Source organism: Motacilla alba, chromosome 13 (assembly GCF_015832195.1).
Source record: "Motacilla alba alba isolate MOTALB_02 chromosome 13, Motacilla_alba_V1.0_pri, whole genome shotgun sequence".
Classification (NCBI taxonomy): Eukaryota; Metazoa; Chordata; class Aves; order Passeriformes; family Motacillidae; genus Motacilla; species Motacilla alba.
This window is the reverse complement of record NC_052028.1, coordinates 11,695,472-11,714,322: the sequence shown is the minus strand read 5'-3', so window position 1 is coordinate 11,714,322 and position 18,851 is coordinate 11,695,472. Positions and strand designations below refer to the sequence as shown.

Below are 18,851 nucleotides of genomic sequence, written 5' to 3'. Positions count from 1 at the left end.
GATGGCAGCTACCAAAGGACAGCCCTGAGGACCCCAGTGGGGATTTGGGGAGTATGGTAGGACCCCATGCAGGTAGGAAAAGCTGAGAAACATCAGAGACTGGACCATCTTGGTCAGCCCAGAGCAGCTTCATGCTGTGGGAAGGTGTCAGGCTCTCCTGGTTCTTCTGGTGCTTTGTGGCCAGCAGCACCATCATGAAACCCGGGAGTCCATCACCCCACACAGACCCCTGTGTGTGCCCCTCCAGGGGCCAGCCCAGCCCGGGCTCCCTGGCCAGCACCCGCAGCGATGGCTGGGCAACACCGTGACCTCCAGAGGCCTCCTGCTCAGTAAATAGTGTCAAGGTTAGAGCAAGGGATTCATTGGGGCCATAAATGTTTATGGCAGGCCCTCCCTGCTCCCCAGCCTCCATGGCCGGAGCTTTCCATCAGCCACACTTTTATGGCTGGACTCTAATGATTAACCCGGGGCCAGCAGTCGAAGGCGCTTCACGGCTGTGCTGCCAGAGCCCCACACACCTGGAGCAGCTGGAGCTGGGGGACCCCCACGGCCCCCACGGGCTGCAGCCATGGGGGGTATGGGGAAAGCCATCAGTGGTCCTGCAGGAGAAAGGAAAGGCACAGCCATCCGGAAATGGGCTCAGCATCCTTGGGCAAGAGGAGGTGAGCAGGCAGCAGGACAGGCTGTAGGAGCCAGTCCTACACTCTTGGAGGGGCAAAGGCAATCGTTAAAGCTCCTATACTGTAGGGAAAGAAGACTGCAGCCTCCTGACAGATTTCACCCTGGAGCTCAGGCCACAGTGCTGGACGCCGAGCACCAGGAGCACATCCACAATCCAGACACCGACCCTCATTTTTGTCTTTGTCCTACAGTTTTTTCTTTTACCAGGACAAAGATTTTCAGAAAAAAAAAAATCAAGAGGAGCTGTGCCCCTCTAGATGTGCAGGGGAAGCCCTGGAAGTTCCTCTAGGTGTGTCTTTCTTCCATGCTGAAGACCCCCCCCCCCCCCCGGATAACCCAGGCAGGGGCTGTGTCACACAGCTACAGGTGAGCTGATGGCACATGGCAGAAGGCACACATGATGCTGGGATGATGGGGGCTGGCAGCATCAGGTCCAAACAGCCTCATCCAGAAGGTCACCAAGACTCTCAGGCCAGCAGTGTCAGCAGGAGGTGGGACATGGGCTGATCTACCCCAAAAATCACACACAGACACTGAAACCCAGCCCTTCTCCTCGCCCTGGGAAAAGCAACACTCAGGGCTGGGGCCGCACCTTGGATCTCCCTTGGCAATAGACACAGGCCCTCCTTGGACACTGGGTCCAGCTGGAACCTGTCCCCAGCCTCCTGCATACACGAGGGACAGGTTACAGCAACTCTTCTCTCCCTTCAAATCACCCCAATCCCTCACCACAGGGAAGAGCCACCCTGACCCACCAAGGTCCTTGGGGGATCTACAGCCTGGTTTGTTTATAGAGCCTTTACTTTTATTCTTCTACTCATTTATAACTGCTTGTTTATTAGGTCAAATTGCTTTAGGAGGACACTGATTTGTGCTGGTTTTGCTGGAATACCTCCATGGAATCAGAGCACTGTGGCACAAGCTGTCCTCTGGGCATGGAGGCTGTTACAGATTCTCTCACACGTGTTTATGGGTTATTGGAGTCACATACAGACGAACAGAGAACAGATCAACACACAGGAGATCCTTCTCCTCCTCCCCACCTCCTGCAGCCTGGACATCCCTCCACCCTGGACAACCCTGAGAGGGGACAGCAGGGCTGGGGCTGCAGGTGGGAGTGGGACAGCCGTGACACTTCAACCAGACACTGTCACACAAACACATGGACTCATCACACAGTTTGTCACACTGAACAGAAACACATCGGGGGCACCAGGACAGCTAGCAGCTCTGTCCTGGCAGGGCCAGGGTGGTGATGGGGAACCTGGCAGTGTCAGCAGCTCCTGACTACACCTTGAAAGACCCCCCCCAAGCTGTCCTGAAGTGCTGCAGTGCAACCTGTGCAAAATGGGAGGCGAGCTCCCACCTGGCCTACGGGACACTGGGTCCCCTCATATCATGGACTCCTCCTCGTCCTCCTCTTCCATCTCCCGGTCCACCTCGATGGCCGTGTTCTCGTAGCTGGTGATGCCCCCGTATTTCCTCATGTGGACCATCAGGGGTTTGGGGGACTGGCTGCCAGCCAGGCTCGCCACGTAGACGCCGCTGCGGTTCTCCTCCAGGGACGGGCCCCAGTCCATGGCCGGGCGGCTGGCTTGCTGCACTCGCTGTGAGGGGACAGGCAGAGCGAGCACAGCACCCTGCACCCTCCACTCCCCAGGCAGCACCCCCCCTGCAGCTCACCCACCACTCCCAGTGCCCTGCTGGCCCCCAGGGAGTGAAAGAATGCCCAGTGAGGATGGGATGGGGTCAAAAGCTCGTCCTGAAACATTTTGGGAAGGTGATCTGTCTAAGTGTCTTGCTGGGAAGGTGTCATGAGCTGTAGGTGCTGGTGGTGAGGGCTTGCAGGAGCAAGGGGCTATTGTAGGGCCACAGCCCTGTGCTGTGGGGTTACAGCCACTCAGACAAGGGCTTAGCCTTGGCCAAGGTGGCTCCTGGCCATGCCACAGTGCCCATGGCTGTGTCAAGCCAGGTTACAGCCAGAAAGTGTTCCAGCAGGGGATTGCTGCCTGGGGAGGGCATCAAGTTCTGCTCCCCCGCTTTTAACAGCCTGGCAAGAGCAGTGAAGGGCTGGGAAAGCTGTGAGCAGCCAGCAGCTCTGTAACCTGCTCCTGGGAGAAGCCTTTCAGGGCAGGGATCCCATCTGGGCTGCCTGCACAGTCTGGCAGCTGCCTGCCTTGCTGTGTCATTGCTCTTGCCAAGTGGGTACAAAGTCCCAGGTGCCCATGGCCACCCCACGCTGGGGACAATGTGCTTCCTCAGAGGGCATAGCGGGCTTGTTTTGGAGTTGGAGTGCACACTGATCTGCCCCTTGGGCAGCTGTTTTTCTCAGTACCTGTCTGGCATCAAGGGCAGCAACACTGCTGGAAATGCTTTGGGATGTGCCCTCTCTCACACCCCCTACGCAGCAAGGGGGAATGGGGACACACACCTCCAGGAGAGAGGATACAGAAACTTCCAGGGATACTGACTTGGCAGGGGCTTGTGCTCCCTGCTGCATGTTTCTGGGGTGCTCCCCAGCAGTGTCAGACCCCAGTAGTTCCTACCTCCCACAGGGTCCCTTCTTCTTGGAGCACAGCCACCACCATGCCCATGGGAATCATCAGGCAGGAGAGGACTCCCATGAGGATGCCCAAGGCCTCTGCCCAGGGGGGGAAGCGGTAGTTGCCATACTCAGAAGGCTGGTACTTGACAATGTTATACACCAGCAGAGCCTGTGGGATGGGAAGAAAGTGAGATCATCCCAGAGGTCTTGTGCTCAAAAGGGCCTGGAGATGATGGAACATCACCCAGAAGAAGGATGGTCTCTGGGGCAGGAGATGCCAGCAGAGTAACTTATCACACTGGGAGGTACCCAGGGATACTGGCAGCACTGTGGTTTTCCAGCACCATCCAGCAGCTCTAGCTGAGCAGTTTACCATCATCGTTGCTGGGGATAGGACCATCCAGCAAGCTCTGAAGTAGGGGCCTGGTTTGAATCCCAGCATCATCTGGATATCTCGGCAGAACCTCTTCATGCCTGCAGGAGGGAGAGGGACTCAGAAGCTTTGATCCCTCCTGCAGAGCCTCGTGCCTGTACCAGGCTGCCCTGCACTGACCACAAGCAGTGGTTTGTATCCTCTGCAGCAGTCTGCTCCCACCCCTCTGGGAGATGCAGAAGGGGGCCCAGCTGGTGCTGCCTGGAGGACAGGCTCAGCACCACTTGTACCTTTGGAGAGGTGAATCAAGTGACAGCCAAGAAGAAACAGGTGATGGGAACGGAGTCTCACGCTCCACTGTGAGGCTGTTGCTTTCCCTACTGCTCCCTCTAAATCCCTCTCTTCATACAGACAGCACATCCTTCCCTGTGCCCCTGTGGGGACAAGCGGCCTTACCATAGACACGTGTCACCACAAGGCAGGTAGTGATCACCACCACCATGAGACCAAAGCCAGCACTGTAGTCATCCAGTAGGACCAGCCAGTACATCCCACCCTGTGGAGACAAAGCACAGAGGCCGGCGTCTCCTGGACCATCATCACACCTCCACCCATGTCCTCTGACTTCTGGGAACCCTGGGGAGCACAGCAGTCAGCAGCCTCAAGAGACATCAGTCTCCTCATGGGGTTGGTGTAGGAATGGGAATGACACTGTGTCACTCCCCTTGGCCCTCACACCTTCTGGAAGCCCAGGCTTGTCTCTCTCTTTCACCTGGCTACCTGATAGGAATATACATGTGAAAACTTGGCCCCCTAAGTTCTCCCTAAAATGAGTCCCTAGTTGTCCCCCGCAATGGATCCATCCCCAGAGCCATACCTCTGTTGTGAGGATGAGCCCCATGAGGAAGAGGGCGATGCAGATGACAGCTGAGAAGGAAGCTTTCTTCGGCCGCAGGTAGTAGGGGAATTCATCTGTCACTGCCGTGACGATGGTCTCCATAAATGCAAACTGCAGGCACAGGAGGAGAGGGTCCCCTGAGCCCTCAGGCTGCCTGGAGGGCACGGCTGTCTCCGTGGGCTCTGTCCTTACCTGGCTGTCCAGGCCCAAGGTTAGCAGCATGAAGAAGAACAGGAATGACCAGAATGGAGAAAGGGGGAGCATTGTCATGGCCTGGGGGTACACCACAAAAGCCAGACCAGGACCTAGGGGAGGCAAAGGACAGCAGGGTGAAAAGTGGTGACAGAGCTGGGCGTGGGGGGATGGAGGAGAGGAGAGCTCAGCAGAGCAGCACCATGGCAGAGACTTGCCAGGACTCTGGCAAGATGGGCAGGAGGGGTCCTGTGGCAAAGGGTGGAGAAACAGCCTGCTCCTTGCTCAGACCTTCATTAGACATCACTTGTTATTCAACATTTACACTACAGGAACTTATCTGCCCCTTTCCCTCCCCCTGGCCAGCTGAGCATCCACCTTCATCCCTCATGCTGACACCCTCAGGTGCCTTCCATCTTGGAAGGGATATTCCTGAGCACACCCAGGCAGAGGGGGAAGGGGAAAACATCTTTGTTTGGCCTCACCTGCTTTTGCCACCTGGTTAACAGGGACCCCAAGCTCCTGGGACATGTATCCCAAAACAGAGAAGATGGCAAACCCTGCCAGGATGCTGGTGATGGCATTGCCCAGGGTCACTATGAAGGTGTCCCTACAGAGAAGGAAGAAGATGCTCTGAATTTGCTCATTCCTTCCCACCCCACACCCATGCACGGTGGCACTGCCAGCCCCTGATGCCACAGTAAGGTGACCCAGTCACTGTCCCTCAGGGCCTCTCATGGCAAGTGCTTTCCAGGGTCAAAAGGAGCATATATTTAGTGGATAATACTGTAGGGTTCTGTTGTAGTACAGGGTTCCTCCAAAGCTTTCTGCCCCCTGTGGATGGGGTCAGACCAAATGTCACACCTGTCTCTTTCAGTGAGCTACACTGGATGCTGGGGACAGGGCACAGGTGCCCAACTCCCAGTCTCAAATATCCTCAGCTTTCAGCACCTACAGCCCAAAACATCTGAGCTGAGTGCTCTGCCTTGGTGCTTAGGAGAATTTTTTCCCATGGATCCCTCTGTTCTTCTCAAGCCTGTACAAACTGCCAGGTATCCCCTCAGTGCAAGGAGCAGAGCAAGGTGACTGTGCTGCACCACAGGCTTCTGCTGGCTTTGAACCCACCAGCTCAGGTTTTCACAGCTCCCCACAACTCATAATTTTTACAAGACAGCAGCTGACTCCCACCTGTAGATATTCTGATGGAAGGTGTTGTACGAGGCGAAGGTGAGGAGGCCCCCAAAGCCCACTCCAAGGGAGTAGAAAATCTGCAGGGCTGCCTCGATCCACACCTGGGGGAAGGAAGCAGTTCTGAGGAGAGCAGGGGTTTGGGAACCTCCACATGAGGAAGATGACATTAGAAATCTGCTTCCCCAGAGCCCCAGGCACATCTTCCCCAGCCTACGGGATATTTGTCTTTCCTTGTTAACACTCACCACTCATAGTGGATCCGCTGGCTGATGGAAAGGCTAATAAGAATGTTTTAGGGCCGGCCCAGTGTGGCATTAAATGCTCCCCTAAAACTGGGTGGTCTCTTGATTACCACCACTGCTGACCCCCACTCCACATGCTGGGATTTCTTGAGAACCACAAACAGTCAAATCTACCACGGGCACCCATCAGCCCATCCCAGGGGCTGGGATGATCCTGCCCATGGTCCTGGTACTCAGGGGAATTTTGGTACCATCCCATCCATGCAGAGCCATTAACACATGCATGGGGTGGGAACACATGGGAATAGTGGCCCAGACAAGGTGTGGGACAAAGATTATTGGTCTAGGAACAACCAAGAGAGTTTTAGTTTAGAGTGTGGCCAGAAAAGACATCTGAGTAAGGGAACTGTCCCTGCTGCATTCAGGAGGTGGTGGGAGATGATTAATTTTTGTGTCTTGAACAAATTGCACAACATCCTACTCACCTTGGAAGACAGCAAGTGATCAAACTGGGGTGTGAGGTAAAACTGGATCCCCTTCCAGGCCCCCTCCAGGGTCACGCCACGAATGAGCAGCATCAGCAGGATGAGGTATGGGAAGGTGGCAGTGAAGTACACGACCTGTGGGAGAGCAGAGCCAGCAGGGAGAGCTGGGAATGAGAGCACAGTGCTGCCCCCATGCCCTGTCCCTAGGGTGGGACACCACCCTGGGGTTCTTGGGCTGCAGGAGGGCCGGTGTGTCAGCCCTGCTGGTGTCTGGGTGTGCAAGGCATCCCCAAAATATCTTATACCCAGCGGATGCTGTTTGTGGGTCTCACTTTCCCAGAGGTGCAGAGTTGCACACACTGGTGAGCATCGCTGTAGGTCCCCCCAGAGGAGAGCAGCCAGCCCTTACCTTGCCAGAGGATTTGACTCCCTTAAGGATGCACAGATAAACAATAGTCCACGAAAGGAGCAGGCACAGACACAAGTTCCAGCGGATCCTCCCAGGATCCCCAATCCCCGAGCTTCCTTGGATGTGCAGGACATACCGGCTAGGGAGGAAGGAGAGCTGCTAGTGAGCATGGGCTGCCTTCCTTCAGAGGCCCTCTGACCCTAGAAATGCCTCTGCTGCAAAATGACCTTGTCAACAATCATAGGCCCTGGCAGCTCCTTGACAAGCAAACAGGAACACTTGGAGTGATTTCTCCACCACGTATTAAAGAGCCCAGAAGGGATGCCTGGCATCTCAAGAGCAAATTGCCAGCCATTCCAGACGTGGGATGCATTTTAGTCTAGCATATCTCCCGGCCAACAAAGCCGTGCTAGAACATGGACACCTCCCACATCCCAGTGGCTAAACTGAGCTGTCACCCAGAGCTGAGCACACGAGCCCATTGCTGCACCCACACCACCCCCAATGAGTGAGACCTGCAGCATCTGTGCTGTGAGACGTGCAGGTCCTCACCCCTCATGCCCTCCCCATCCTCTCCCTGGCTAGACACCAGCCACGTCCCCAGGCCTGGCTCGGGCTGACCTCGTTACCTCCAGTACTCCTCGCTGGGGCTGACGGTGTTGCTGATGTTGACGGGGAGGGTGCTGTTCCCCGCCTTGATGACGTGGTGGTCCAGGCACAGGTCAGTGTTCCACCAGTTGCCACAGCGCTGCCAGGGCAAGTCGCTTGTGAGGGATGCAAAGAGGTAGAAGAGAACGTAAGCAATGATCATATTGTAGTAAATGGCCACCAGGGAGACGATGAGGATCGTGCCCATGCCAACGCCTGAAGGAAGGAGAGGGTAAAGAAGGAGTGAGCTGGAGCAGAGCAAAGCACATCCAAAAGCAGGGTCAGACACTGCACCTCAGCAGCCAAATGATCAACCAGTCCAAGGTTCACCTGCTGGGGGAGCCACTCATTGCCATTATAACATCTGGACGTGCCTTCTCTGTATTGATCTGCCTCATACAAAAAACTTTACACCAGCCTAATGTTGAGAATAGAAGTATTTGATCTGAACTTTTTTTTCAAATGCTTTATTCTTACCTTTGTTTTTAACAGGCACATTGCTTTGTTTTCATGCTCTATTTTGTACCAGAGCTGGCTTAATAATCTTCATACCATTTCTAGAGCTGGCCATGCCATCCAGAGCCCTCAAAGACTGATCAATGTCATGCAGCTACTAAAACAGCTAACTCAAAATTCCAGCCTGCCACACCTTCCCCTGGGTTCTTTTGATTCTAACGAGAGCTTTGAGGACCATGAGATGCTGCTGCTGGTGCATGTCCTCATCAAAGAGCTCTTGCAGAGGTCTCTCAGAGGCTCTGGACTTCACTCACGCACCTTTAAAGAGAGGGCTGATCTTCCAGACTGCAAGTGGCCCTAGGCTGGAGAACTGGCCAAGTGACAGCTCCATGAAGAAGATGGGGATCCCACAGATAGCCAGCATGATGAAGTAAGGAACCAAGAAAGCTCCTGCAAGAAGAAAAAAAAAAAACAAACACAAAAAAAACCCCAACAAAAAAACCAAAAAAACCTTGAAAGTAATACAGGACAAACACCTAAAGCCTAACTGTGACAGGGAATAAAGCTCATTCAATATGTGTGGCTCTGAGGGATCTACATCAAAATCAGGAGGACAGGGGAGCAAGAGCTCACTGTTACTGTAGGAGAAAAGGGCTGTGATTCACCTGGTGCTGTGCTTCCCCACTGCTCCCAACTCTCTTTTCTCTTTGAATCTTTCACAAACACCTTGAAATTCCTCAGTTATTACTGCTCTGGGAGGAGTTGAACCAACACTTTCCACCATCACCCAGGGCTCTTGCATTGCAAAAGGTTCACTCACTCCTTTGATAGCTCGGAGAGGTTGGCTGACCCTGCTGAGTCTTGGAGGACACCAGACCAAGAAGCTGCTGGACACCAGGAGAGCTGGTGTGTGGTTCAGCATGGAGACAGGGGGTTGTCCAAGGCCAGGAATACAGAGTTGGGCTTGCAAATCCCTTCCACACATGGATACAGGTGGTTAAAGCCCCAAACAACCATGGGGCGGACAAGAGGAGGCTTCACCCCGCAACAAGTGCTACTTTCCAGGCCCAGGAAGGGAAAGGGATGTTTCCTCAGGGATATTCCACCAGCCCAGGTCAGTGGGTGGGAGGCTGACCACTACAGAGGATGCCCAAGTACCTCCTCCATTGGTGTAAGCCCTGTAGGGGAACCTCCAGACGTTTCCAAGGCCCACGCAGTATCCGATGCAGGAGAGGAGGAAATCCAGCCGCCCCGTCCAGTTCCCTCTGTCCTCTGGGCACTCGGAGCCCAGGTCCCCATCCTGGCTGCTAGGGCTTACCAGGAGGTCTGGCGTCACTGGCTGAGTGAGGGACCAGGGTGTGGGAGAGGGCAGACAGGGGTTGAGCAAGGAATAAAAACAGAGAATGAAGAATGGGAGAGAGGGAAGAAGTGCCAAGAACTCGTGAGTGAATTTGTGACCCCAAGTCTTGACAACATTGACACTTGTCCCTTGGGAACACCCTGTCCCAGCAGCTCTCTGTTCCCCACCTCAGCCAATGCCCTGCTCTGCCACTGACCAAACAAAAAGGATAAATGTGATCCCACACGGCCAGAGCTCCCCTGGAAAATGTGGGATTTTCCCAGTTCATTCTGGGAAGGTTCGCCAGGACCCGACTCACAACTCCAGGTTCCAGAAACATCTTTTCAGGGGGCCACAATAAACTTTCTGCATCTCCTGCAGGATAGGGGCATGAGGGCAGCAGGAGAAGCACTGTGGCGTGCCAGGGAGCGTGACACCAGCCCCATGTGTGTGCCATGCCAGGCACTTGGCTGGCTGCCACTTATTGCTCCGTGCATTTTTCACACTTTTCCAACTGCCAAAAGCCTGCACTGTGGGAATTTAGTGATACTCCCAGTTGTCCCTGCTGAGAGATGAGAGACCTCCTTCCAGAATTCCTAATGTGCTCTGGATCAATGCAGCACAGGCAGGGCATTAACCCATTCCCTTCCTCCCCACTGCCTCAGCCCTGCAAGTGGAAGTGTGAGTCCTGCAATCCATTTGGGTTGGGGTGATGCACCAGGAGGGCATCTCCGTGTTTGCATGGGTGTACAGCAGGTTTGCAGGGAGGTGCTCAGTCTGAATTCCCGCAGTTTCCTGACCTCGGGAGAGCAGGGAAAGCATCCCCACTGACTCCAGAGCTGAAAGCCTGAGCCTGCAGCTGCCAGATGAGATCCCATCACATACACCCACAGCAAAACCAGGCAGCACAATGGGGTGGAATGAGGATCCTGTCCCTGTGCCACCATGTGTCGCCGTGCCCTGGTGTGGGAGTTTATCATGTTTGTGTTGAGGCACAGGAGGATTCTGGTGTCCCTGCTGACAAGGTACCAGGACCAGGGCTGGAGGAGCCCATTTGGAAATCTTCTCTTCTTGGGCTCTCTGAAGAAAAAAAGCAGCCATCTCCCTGTCCTTGTTCATCATTGTAGGGAAGAAACCCTTGGGATGTGGTTGAGAGAGAGGGACCTGGGTGTGGAGGGACCAGCCAGAAGGAGCTGTGGATCTCCTGGACCAGTGTGCACTGGTGCTCAGAGCTAGCAGCAGACCCCAGTCCCCAGGAGGCCAGAGCTGGCTGGTGATCAGAGCTCAGTGCTGCCCTTTCACGACCTGGAAGGTGGCAGCCACCTCCTCTCCTCCTCCTCATCTCCAGCTGGACTGGACTGGAGGATGCTCCTGCTGCTGGTTCCCATGGAGACACCGAGCCATGATGCTGAAGGAAAGGGCTGCCAGCTCCCCCCCGCACAGGGTGCGCCCCAAACCCCCAGCTGCTGGCACTGCAGACATGCTGCTTGCAGCCCAAAGGCACCAAACACAGAGGCAAACTCCTCCCCATCCCCACCTGGAGCACAAACACCTCGAGGGACAGGACAAGGCCAAACTCTTCCCAGAGCCGGTCTGAAATGTACAGCTGCAGCAAAGCTGTTACACCAAAACCCTCTGTGAAAAGCCCATCCCTGCTGGATGCCACCATCACAAGACAAGGGCCAGGAAAAAAAGTTGCAAAAACACAGGCTGAAAAGTCAAAATATAACCCAAAAGTAATACTATTGCTATAAAATCATCAGTACCTGGCAGCCTCCTGCAGTTGTTCAACACAGCTCTGTGGTTCAGCAACAGGCCATGGCTGTGCCTGCTAATTAGCCCAGCACACACAGTGTGTGACCCACAGCTGTCTGCGCTTGCAGGGGGTGCACAGGCTGCTCTGAGCTCCCTCCCAGAGATTTCAGCAGCTCAAACCTGTACTCATAAAGATCCCTGCCAGGTAGGGGCCATCACAGTTGAGTCTTCCCCCTGAAAAATATTGCTTCCCTATCCATCATACTGGCTGGGGAAAGCTCTTGTTTTCCAGGTTTGAATCACAGAAAACCAGTGAGCAGGGATGCTGGGAGATCATTAAATCCTGTTGCCTAATTCCTGCATCTCTGTCTGAATCCCAAACACCTGCAGGAGGGCACAGGTAGAGCTGCAAGATCTCATTACATGTGGGTGCCTGTCCAGGAGGTGTAGCACAGAAATCAACACAGCAGCAGCAACAGGAAATGAAAGGAACCAATGGGACCTTTTCCAAACTGTAAATGGCCTGGTCCCCACCTCAGTCACCATTTCAAGGGCCATGGGATGTAGTTTGTCACTTGTGACTCAGTAATGACTGCCCCTCTTGTTAATATCTTTATCTGGAGCACAAATTTAGGACCCCAGAACAGAAAGCAGAGACTACTCAAGTGTCAGATAAACCCAAAGGACAATGGCACTTGTCCCCATTGGGTAAGCTGAGGGGATACAAGTCAGGGATGCTGCTGGAAAACACACACAAAGGCAGCTCCCTGACTGCAATGCTCAAAATTCCCCCAAATCCCAGCCTTTCCATTGAAATTACAGAAAAACTGGCCTATTTGCCTGACTTGAAATGAATTACAAAGCACAGTATTTAAGGCTTCCAGCCTATCCTTGTCCTGAATTGCAGAGGGAAGCACACCTCCCTTCTCCAGACTGCTGGAAATCTAACACACCAGCTTGATTCTAGAGCTGGTTTTTTAGGATTAATGGTCTCTTTCAGCCTCTGTCATAACAGAAATTCTCTTTTCAGCAGCAGCTGAAGTGCTCCAGTGCTACAGCATTGCTCTAGTGCTTTCCACTGAAGTCAGCTGCCATCCTTCAAGCCGGGCTCCCGTCTCGCAGTTATAAACAGACGGGGACTAACAGCTCCCTTGGCAACCACGGCCTCTTTGAACACAGCATCACTTCCCATTATTCACCAAAAGATGCTCCCAAAGAAGTCAGCAAAGCAAAGGTCAGCGAGAAGAAAAAGCACTTTAGTCTCTGCCAAGATAAGAGCTCGGGTCTGTAAGGAAAGGGCTCTGTGCTAATTATTTTCTCTAAACCAATTTACTTAAACCAAAACTCAGCTGTATCTGAGAGAAAAAACTCCAGCCAGATCAAAGGTATGTTTTCATCCTATTTTGTCTCCATTCAAGCTGGCATTGTGGGGTTATTTTGTCAGTGTTTTGTGCGTGATCACAGCCTTTGAGCAAGAGAAATGCCACCCAGCACCAGATTTCTCCCCTGCGGATCTGAGCACAGTGAGTCTCTAAAGTGTGAGTCACTTCAGATTAGTTTGTACTGCTTGCTAATCTCTGAGAGAAAAAAATCTTAAAAAGGCATAAAAATGAATTCAAATGTAATATCACTTGCAGAGTGAAGTAAATAAAGCACTGCTATGGTAAGGAAGAGCCCCTCAAAGGGCTGAACTGACCCTGGGTGACCCCAGCCCGGGGTCACAGCTGATGCCATCAGTGGGAGCAAGTGATGGCAGAGCCAGCACAGGGAGGTTGGAGATGGCTGAGGCTGAAGGAAACTCATTACAGCAATGTCCAAAGTGTAGGGAGCATGCACAGATACAAATGCTTGTGGTTTTTCATCTGAAACCCTGAGGAAGATTCAAGGCAGTTTGTGGCAGGCAGAGGCTGAGGGAGAAAGATGCTGCTCAGGAGCCTGGCCAGGTATGGGAAGGGACAGCAGGAACCATGGCTCCCAGCAGTGGGATTTAGTCCATTTCTACCAAATAAACCCCAAAGAAAATAATTAAATAAATTAAAACAACCACTCAACTCTTCTGGGAGTATTATTAATGCAAAAACCAACCTGAAACCCTTAGAGCTTGAGAAAGGTCTTCTCTAATCAAGAGGTATTTCCATATGTCTAAAATATGTCTGGCAAGAAGAGCTTAAAACTCCAGCTCACCAATGGGAAATGGGTCACAATGAGAGGAAGAGGAGGCTGTCAGGGTCCTGGGTGGGTGCTGCAGTGGGGATGGGCACATCTCTTCATCAGCCACCACCAGCTCCAGGCAAGCCCAATGCCAGCATTGAACACAGTGGTCCCAAGGTGGCTGTGAGCTCCAGGTCCTCCATCTGGAGCTCAGCAATAATATTTTTGGGTAATGAAGGACAGAGGGCTCAGAACAACACTGGGAATGGGGAAAATAACTCCAGAGACATGTGCTTTCCATCCCAACTTATCGCCATGGGACTAAATGAATTCCTGAATAAATGCTAAAGAGGGTCACCAGCATCAAGTGACTCAGAAAGGCATTGGAAGGGGCAAAGACCACTTTTAATGGATCTTGCAGTCACAAAGCCACCTGGAAAAGGAATTTGTTGGAAAGAGAAAGAAAGAGAAGATCCCAACGATGCCTCCAAACAAGAGTGGAGAAATAGGCTGTCAGGGCCTGCTGGCTGTCACCAGGATACTGCTGGGTTTTTTACGTCATTTCTCAACACCCTAGGAATTTCCTGCCAGGGATAAAACTCTCCTGTGTTTTCATTCATCTCAGCAGACTCAACCTGCCCTGTGTTCAATGGGCATGGTCTGGCACAGGGTGTAGCTGAAGAGGCTCCCAGCCCTGGGTCACTGCCTGGGATGCTCCAGGAAGGGCTGACCCATTCAGCAGCAGCACATCCCCATGGTGGAGCTGTGGCTGACACCATCTGTGCCACCCTGCTCCACCGTGTCCCCAGAGAAAGGACTTGTCCCCTGTGTGGGGGGAAGTGGGAGCTCAGACTGCTAAGAGCAAGTGGAGGGGAACCTGAGATGGAAAAGCCTGACAGCTGGGTTAAAAAAGGGTTTTCAGGAGGATGTAAAAAGGGTTTGTTGTTCTGCCAGCTCTGCCCTGAACCCAGAGTTTAGCATCCAGCTGACCCCACATCACCCACACCCCTTTGAATCCTGGTGAGGAGGATGAGGAGGAGGATGAGGAGGCAATCCGGGCTGCAGGGGGGAAAGGCACTGCCCAGCCCCTGCGCCCATCCCGCGGGAGGGACCCCGAGCCCGGGCAGTGCCGGGGCTGCTGCGAGCGGCGTTCCCGGGGTGCCAGGCTGCGGGGAGCCAGCTCTGCCCCCGGGGCCACCCACGGCGCCCGGCAGACACAACATGAGTCACCCACCGCCGGCAGCACCTGCTGCCAGGGAGGGGAGCGGGGCAGCGGTGCCTCCCGCTCAGGAGGAGCGCTGGGCACGAAATGCCCCATCCCGCTGCCCACGGTCTCGCTTTGGCCCCGCGCACCAACGCTGTTCCCGAATATCCCACCGATCCCTGTCGGCTGCCCACGAAGGCTCCCGAGGACGGCATGCAGGGCCGTGGGCATGACTCCCCCGCTCCCAGCCCGGGGTTATCCCCGCTCCCTCTGCCAGCCCTGGGGTACCCTCGCTCCTGGCTGTCACCTGCCGGGAGTAGCCCTGGTCCCCTGCTCCTATCCCTGGAGCATCCCCGCTCCCGGCTCTCACCTTGCGGAGATGCTGCTGCCGAACCTGCTTCATGCTGGACCCTGTTGCTATGCGCTCCCCGCTCCGACGCCTCGCGTCTCTCGCTCTCTCCGGCGCCGGGGAGGGCGAAGGGGGAGCGGGGCAGCGATGGCCGGCACGGAGGGGTGGGCACGCACCTGCTGCCGGGAGAGCCGGGGACGCGAGGAGCGAGGCTGAAGGAAAGGTTTGCCTTGAGTGGAGGATGGCTGCGTGCGGAGCAGGGAGGGAGGAGGGAGGTCTGTCTGTCAAAAGCACTCCTGGTGGGGAAAGGGGGGCTCCGGGACCTCAGACCCTCACCCGGGCAGCGAGGGACAACAGCTGCTGCCTCAGCCGAGCCACAAAATGCATCAATCAGGTGTCCCTAGGTGTCCCAAAGACCTGACTTTGGGGTCACTCTGTCACCGAGCACCCCATGTAGTGATGGCAGAGATGCCAGAAGCTCACAGCCCCTTCCTGTCTGGTTCTGAGATGACTTTCCTGTGACAGGACGCAGCTGGAGCTTGAGCAGATGAGAGTTCCCCATGCTGCCTGTGCCCAGCCCTCCGTCCAGGGGAGGGGATGCTCCACAGCCAGCAGTCCCTTTGGGTAGGACCAACACATCCCAGCACACCGAGGGCAAGGGCAATCCTTGGGCAGTGCCCAGGGTGAGCACCTTGAGCCCAGCAGACCACAGCTCCGATGCTGGAGCACAGGTCACATCTCCAAGGTCCAGATTTCCCAGTTTGAGCCAGCAGTGGGATACTGGAGCCCCAGTGCCCAGGGAGATGCTGGCTTTCCACCCTCATACTCAGTCAAATTCCCAATGAGGTGGCAGAGCTGGTCTGTGCCTTCTCCTCCCACTTTGATGGTGGAAATGGGAGAAAGAACAACCCCACATGCTCCAGGGCCAGTGTGGGACCAGGACAGCTCCAGTCTCACAGCAGTACCTATTTCCCATGATAATATCCACTTGTCCATCACTTCATCCCTGGACTGTGCCCAGTGCTCTGACACCAGATGTGTCCCTTTTCCTTGCAAGTGCCCTACAGGCTCCAACCTGAGCCAGACTTCTGCCCAGATGCTTTGCTGAGGCTTAAGGTGAGTGGGGATGAGGAGGACAATGACAGGGCTGGAACAGAGAGAACCCAGCCTGCCTGATATAAAAGCAAATATCCAGGACATCTAATGGCAGTTGTGCTCCTACAGCCCTCTAAGCACTTCTGAAAATTTTCCCTGAAAGGAAAGATATTCTCAGCATAAAGACACATTTCTGCAGAAATCCAACACGATGAAGTGGCTCAGCATTTGCACAATGGGTCTTTTAGAGCTAATATTTACCTGGATTTCCCAGAGAAAAGAGGAAAGAGCAAAACTAGATAACCCATCAAACATCTCTTTTCACACACTCACATCTTCCTCAAAAATAAAAGTATCTTTGGGAATTCACTCAGGCTGATTTTACCTGCCTTGGACTTGCCCACCACTTCTCCCTCTCCCAGGTGCTGGCTGGGAGTGCTGAGCCTGGAGCTGGCCAGGCTGATGGCCAGGGGCTGCATCAAGCACTGCTCTTACCTCAGCCCTCATGCAGAGCAGGAATGCTTTGTTTGCCTTTCATGCCAGTGCAATCTGAACCAGAGAGCCTGGTGCCACCTTACTACAGCTGTCCCAGCCCCACATCACCAGCATGGACTGATCTCTACCCAACCATTCAGCATCCCTGGGCAGACTTCATGGCCTCATCTTCTTGTGTCCAGGGCAGTATTTTTCATTAGAGACACCCAGGGTTGATGGTGCCCTGAAATGCCCATGTTGACACCAATTCTTCTGGGATGCTCTGAACCTGGAACTTGCTCTTCTGGTTTGTCTGGTGCTGCTTTGGCAACACCAGCAGTTCTTCATAGCCTGGCATCACCAGGGAGTAGATGTCCCACCCCAGGGACCTGGGATGTTTCAGCTTAGCATTGCAGGGCTGGACCAAGTCTGGCATTGCCCTGGAGCTGGCAAGAAATGCAATTCATGGAGCAGCACACACCACAGGCAGAAACAGCCAGAAGGAGCAGTGCAATCTAGGGACCCCAAAAACCCCAGGAGAGCACAAGGGTGTGCACAACTGACCCCGTGCCCTGATCCCCAAGGAGCTGGCACTAGGTAGCCCACATGGGGCTTGCAAGCATTTTCCAGCAAGTTTTGTTTTTTCCCACTCCACCTCTGAGCCACCCCTGGGACACGCAGTAAACCTTTCCCTTCTCATGGGCCAAAGCACAGCACACATCCTCCACCTCAAGGCAGCCACTGGCGCTGCCTGCTCTTCGTGACTCTGGAGGGCAAGGAGAGGGCAGAACTCAGGCTGGGGAAACACCCCTGCCCACCCTGCCTGGGCAGCCCACGCAGATCTGGGTGGCAGCCGCCGGAAAGGGGTGAGAAGGCGGCTGGCAGCAGGACGGGAGCGTGCCCAGCTCTGCCCGCAGACACGAGGAAGGCGGCAAGGCAGCGGTGCTCTGTTGCTCACTGCTGGGACATGTGCCATGCTGGAGGCTGCTGGCAGCATGGCTCTGCTCGGCCACCTGCTGTGCGTGGCCTTATTTTGATGATGGTTTCAAGATTTCTCCAAGGAGGGGAAAAGCTGGGCAGTGGGAGCTGATGGAAAGTGCAGAGGGAGGAGCAAGGAGAAACTGTGGGAACTTGAAGAGGACAGTCCCCAGGGTCCCCTGGCTACGAGGGCAGGCTGTTCCCATAAGGGCCAGGCTCCATGTGGGACATGTGACTTGGGAGGCAGCTGCTGCAGGTGCTAGAACCAGGTGTTTGTCACCTGCCAGGGGTGAAACCGCCAAGGTGACACGTGTCCAGGAGGTTTGAACCAAAGGTTCCAAAGCTGGTGGGGACATGGTGTCCACCAGCCCCTTTCCTGGCACAGGGAGGGCCCTGCACGGATCACCCATCCCTGCCCAAATGGCAGATGCAGGGCGCAGGGGAGGACATGGGAGGGGGAACAGAGCAGATGCATTTCGTCACCCGGTCAAGGGGCGTGTGTGTGTGTAGGGGGAAGGGGTGGCTGGGTGTGTGGGTGCATTTATTGCCTCTTCCCGCCAGCACCGGCTCCCTGTGCACACACGGGTGGCAGGGACCCAAGGGCACAGCCCACGGCTCCCTGGACTTTTACCCTGCTGTGCAAACAGGCAGGCGCCAGATTAGGGTATCAGTTGGAATTTCATCTTGTCAACAGCACCCACAGCCTCTCTGGGCAGGCACTGGAGCATCTTCCCTCTGTCCCAGCCCCTCAGCTCCCTGCAGGCCACCCAACACCGCAGGTGAATTTGGGAGATGCACATTTCACCCCCACCAGGACTCTGTTTCCCTCCCCACTGCTGTCTGCAGGCTCTCCCTTGCAGACAACAGCGATGCCCAGTGCTGGGCTCTCATCCCCTGCCAGGGCAGGACCCCACTGCTGGTCTCCACGTGGCAATGGCAAAATTGGACATTAAAGGCAGCCAAAGCCCAGGGAGGGAGGATGAGTGTGGGGGAGCCAGCCCCCACCAGGGGGACCATGCTGGAGTCTGCACACAGTAGCAGCTCCAGTTTCCCCAGTCCAGCCCAGCTCTTCAGGCAGGTGGCTGATTCAGTCTCATCCCTTTCCTATATGGCACCAGCTCCATTGCATTTGCATCCCCCTGCCTGTTTTAGTTCCTGATTCCCCACATTTCCTTGCAGGGGTGCATGAGGTGTTTCTCCTGTGCCATGGGCAGCCTGGCACCATGCTGGTGAGTGCAGGGTCATCAGGGTGCAGCAGTAGGTGCAGCCTCTATTGCAATTGCAGGAACAAACACTTTGCTCTGTCCCTCTCTCAGCAATGCCACCTCATCCTGTTCCCACTCCTCCATCTCCTCCACCCATGAGGACTTTATCCTGCTTCGGGTG

At 54.8% G+C, this 18,851-nt stretch overlaps 1 protein-coding gene across 1 annotated transcript; it reads right to left on the bottom strand.

The window, feature by feature from the left end:
• Positions 1–1,479: 1,479 nt before the first annotated feature.
• On the bottom strand, positions 1,480–15,157 carry SLC6A7 (solute carrier family 6 member 7). Its single transcript, XM_038150171.1, has 14 exons — positions 14,940–15,157; positions 9,279–9,459; positions 8,439–8,570; positions 7,646–7,880; positions 7,017–7,155; positions 6,608–6,742; positions 5,878–5,981; positions 5,175–5,299; positions 4,690–4,802; positions 4,477–4,608; positions 4,056–4,155; positions 3,600–3,700; positions 3,228–3,395; positions 1,480–2,288 (listed from the first exon to the last, which is right to left on the bottom strand). Exons 1-14 carry the CDS (start codon positions 14,970–14,972, stop codon positions 2,073–2,075), a joined length of 1,914 nt encoding a protein of 637 aa, XP_038006099.1. The 5' UTR covers positions 14,973–15,157; the 3' UTR covers positions 1,480–2,072.
• Between the last annotated feature and the right edge of the window lie 3,694 nt (positions 15,158–18,851).

Excerpts from the sequence above, each read along its gene's own strand:
- SLC6A7 (XM_038150171.1), bottom strand. The coding sequence starts at position 14,972 with ATGAAGCAGGTTCGGCAGCAGCATCTCCGCAAG. Across the intron at positions 8,571-9,278 it reads GGCTTACACCAATGGAGGAG|GAGCTTTCTTGGTTCCTTAC; the intron begins GTACTTGGGCAT and ends TTCTTCTTGCAG. Across the intron at positions 4,156-4,476 it reads GGCTCATCCTCACAACAGAG|GGTGGGATGTACTGGCTGGT; the intron begins GTATGGCTCTGG and ends TTGTCTCCACAG.